Source organism: Martes martes (assembly GCF_963455335.1).
Source record: "Martes martes genome assembly, chromosome: 10".
NCBI lineage: Eukaryota > Metazoa > Chordata > Mammalia > Carnivora > Mustelidae > Martes > Martes martes.
In genome coordinates this window covers 11,611,771-11,615,696 of record NC_137898.1, presented here as the reverse complement: position 1 = coordinate 11,615,696, position 3,926 = coordinate 11,611,771, and the positions used below count along the sequence as shown (strand labels likewise).

At 38.9% G+C, this 3,926-nt stretch overlaps 1 protein-coding gene across 1 annotated transcript; it reads right to left on the bottom strand.

Moving 5' to 3' along the window:
• Positions 1–1,635: 1,635 nt before the first annotated feature.
• LOC308351098 (olfactory receptor 5AN1-like) lies at positions 1,636–2,574 on the bottom strand (the record flags this gene model as incomplete). Its single annotated transcript, XM_080816577.1, has 1 exon — positions 1,636–2,574. The coding sequence occupies one exon, from the start codon at positions 2,572–2,574 to the stop codon at positions 1,636–1,638; it is 939 nt and encodes a 312-aa protein (XP_080672703.1).
• Positions 2,575–3,926: the final 1,352 nt, after the last annotated feature.

Genomic DNA, 3,926 nt, shown 5'->3' with positions numbered 1-3,926 from the left:
GAATTGTGTGACTTACCAGAGCTGAGACCCTGCCCCAAAAAACACATTAAGAATGCAATGAATCTCCAAGGATAATATGTAATTGTAATGACATCTGTTTTATATCAGTTGGTTCAAGTCTGAGCATCCTGTATATCAGCGGTCAGTGTTGATACACTTCTTGTTCCACGTTCCAAACAGATAACAAGGGCCAAAAGTTTTGTGTTCTACTTTCGACAGAGAAAACTGGCCAGCCTTAAAAACCATGCCTATCACACTATTTCCTCTCTGGCTCTTGAAGCTCCCTAGAAAATATCAGCATTAGCATAAGTCTAACCATCTACTCCATAAATTAGATCACCCCATACAAAACCATAGATCTCTATGACATAAAATGTTGAACAAAAACAATAAAGATGTATACCAGCTCTCCATATTTGTTCTTAGTCTGCAAAATTCAGTATTCAGTAACTCTATTATTACAATGAACTTGCACACAAGTCTCCCCACAACAAATATGAACAGATGCTTGAAATATCAGAAATGATTTGACAGTATGAAACACTGGCTATATCAGACAGGGTAAATTTTCCTGACTTAATGAGAGAGAGAAGGCTTGAGTCCCAGAATGTCAGCTATAGCTATTGGCTGTGATATGGATTTTGAATATCATCTTTCATCAGAAAACCCCACTGAACATTAGGAGGAGGAAACAAAGTCACCGGACTCATAATTGATACTGAGGGGATGACATTCTTCACTCCATTCCTCCTTGTGATTCAAATCACCTCCTGCTTCCTTAGATTACAGTTGGTGGAGACAGGGATGTGACAAAATTTATTAGATGATTAGGCTTGAAAGAGGCCTTGGACAAACATTAATCATCTCAGGCTGCTCTTCCTAGGAGACGCAACCAGGACAACTGTATAGATGTGTTTATTTTTTTTAATTTTTTTATATTATGTTAGTCACCATACAGTACATCACAGTTTTTGATTGTTTCAACTCAAAGGCATATCACCTCCATTTATTCCCATTATGGTCAGAATACAGAACAAACCGATCATCCTCATGTCTGGATTATGCTGCATTAAATATTTGGGAGACAAGGTCTCTACACTCCTGGGGGCCTCCGTCAGGTATCACTCCTTTACAGTCAAAGGTCTGAGATTGAACAGGGCTCTATCTCTGAAGCAAAGAGAAGTAACAAGTTTCTAAACCTTAACATTTTACAAATACTTGTGGATTATTTTAAAGATTTTATTTATTTACTTGAGAGAGAGAGAGCAGAAGCAGAAGGAGGTACAGAGGGAGAGGCAGATGCAGAAACCCCTAATATGGGGCTCAATCCCAGGACTCTAGGATCATAACCTGAGCAGAAGGCAAATGCTTAACAGACTGAGACACCCAGGTAATCCACTTGCAGAATATTAAGAAATGATGAGGCCACTCCTCATGCAGGGTGAATGTATGTACCTCCAAGACTTAAAGGTATTGTGCTTATGTGGAATCAAGCTAGCTGTCAGTCCATTTGGCATATTATCTGTGTCAAATTAACCTGTCTTTATCCATAGGCAGTACGAACTTGGTTAGAGTACATTCCTGCACATGTTACTGGGGATTAAGTTTTCTGAGAGGACAAATCTGGACAGGGCCTCAGCAGGACCATCGCTTCTTTTGTAACCTCTTCAAGGCATCTTTGATTTCCTTGTTCCTCAGACTGTAAATCAAGGGATTCAACATCGGAATGACCACAGTGTAGAATACTGATGCAAATCTGTCAAAACTGGAGGAACCGCCAGAGCTGGAACTCAAATAGACAGAGATACTTGAGGTATAGAAGAGGGAAACTGCAGTCAAATGAGAAGCACAGGTGTTGAAAGCCTTGGACCTGCCTTTAGCTGAAGTGATCTTCATGATGGAGATGACGATATAGCCATAGGATATCATGATAATGAGGGCATTTATTATCCCAAAGAACATTGCTAATATAGCAATCAACAGTTGCACAAAGAAAGTGTCAGTGCAAGACAAGGCTAACAGTTGGGGCGTGTCACAAAAGAAGTGGTTGATAACATTAGGCCCACAAAAGTGGAGCTGAAACACGGTACACAATTGGGATATAGAAGCAGAGAGTCCAGCCAAATAGGATCCCAGCACCATCCGAATACAGAGGGTGGGTGACATGATGGATGAATAGAGAAGTGGATTGCAAATGGCACTATATCGGTCATAAGCCATGGCTGTCATGAGACAAGACTCACTCAGTCCCATGGTTGCAAAGACAAAGAACTGAACAGCACAACCCACAAAGGTGATGGTCTGCTGCTCTTGGAAAAAGTTGGAGAGCATCTTGGGAGCTATAGAGGTCACATAGCAGATATCTATGAACGACAGATTACTGAGGAAGAAGTACATGGGTGTGTGGAGGTGAGAGTCCATCCTTATTAAGATGATGAGGCACAGGTTCCAAGTCAGAGTCAAAACGTAGATCAGCAGGAATACAACAAAGAGCACTGCTAGGATTCTGGGAAAATCAGAGAATCCCAAAAGGATGAAATAGGTGATCCGTGTAATATTTCCTCCCCCAATCATGGGCTTGCTGCTTCTAAAATCAGGAAAAAGAGAAGAGAATGCACTGCTGACTCAGGTGAGATGACAGTATTACAATTCCCATATGTGCTGTTTTTTCCCTCCACAGTGTGCTGGGAAAGACCAATGTCTCACTGTCCTGATGAAAAGACCCAGCTCTTCATCTCAAATTATTAAGAAGTGTGTTTTTAAAGTGCTTCAAAATAATGATGTTTTATATGTTGCCTAATAGAATTGAAATATTTTTAAAAGTGCTTTAGGTTCTCAATTACTTCATGAAGTCTCATGAAAATTAAAGAGATATTTTTTTAATTTGACTGAGAACTAAAATAATATAAATGATATGATTATTACAGAGATCATTCATCAATTTTTTTAAACCTCTGATAATTCATTATATAACCACTCATTCACAAGAACATAAGTGGAATCACTCTAGATTAAAACTGAGATAGCCTTTCAGGCCCACATGGCCATCTAGATAATGTTTTAAAATTTCCTCTTTTATCCTTATGAAAAGTTATTTACCCTCTTTGTAATAATTTCACAAACTTTTATATGAATGCAGTTAATATATCATCTTCTAACTGACCTGGAAAACTATATCATAACTTATCACTCTGATAATATTTTCTTGAGGCACAGTGTATGTGCCCAATAAAGTTATTGAACAAGTCTTCTTAGTGAAGTCTTCATACTAAGTATACCAAAGGGAAGGCAGTATAGCTCATGACTGACCCCAAGATTATTTCAATTTTAGGGTACTTTACTAGTTGAGAAACAGCATGAAAACAAATTGAGAACATTAAAGGTTCAGACTTTGGAGTTTTGTCTGATACCCTCTCACTTTATGAGCTTCTCCCAGTAGCTTAAAAACACTAATACTGATTTACTCAAAATGAAGTAATAACATTAAGAGCTCCTGGACGATAAGATTACTAGGACAGTTACAAGAAAATTTATGGAGATGCTCAGGACAAAATTCTGTACACAGTAATTGTTCAATAGGTGTTGGCTATTATCATCATGGATTGCTTACAGATAACGATGAATGATAGCTGTACCCATGGTTAAGAACACCAACAGTGCTATAGTTGTATGGGTTAATTTGAGGAATTTCCTGAGGCATCACTGGCCTTGTAGACAGTGAGGAATCATTACCTCTAGGCAGAAGTATATTCACACCTCATGATTATGCTGAGTGAAATAAGCCAAGCAGAGAGTGTCAATTATCATATGGTTTTGCTTACTTGTGGAGCATAAGGAATAACATGGAAGACATGGGGAGGTGGAAAGGAGAAGGGAGCTGGGGAAATTGGAGAGAGAGACAAACCATTAGAGACTGTGGACTCTGA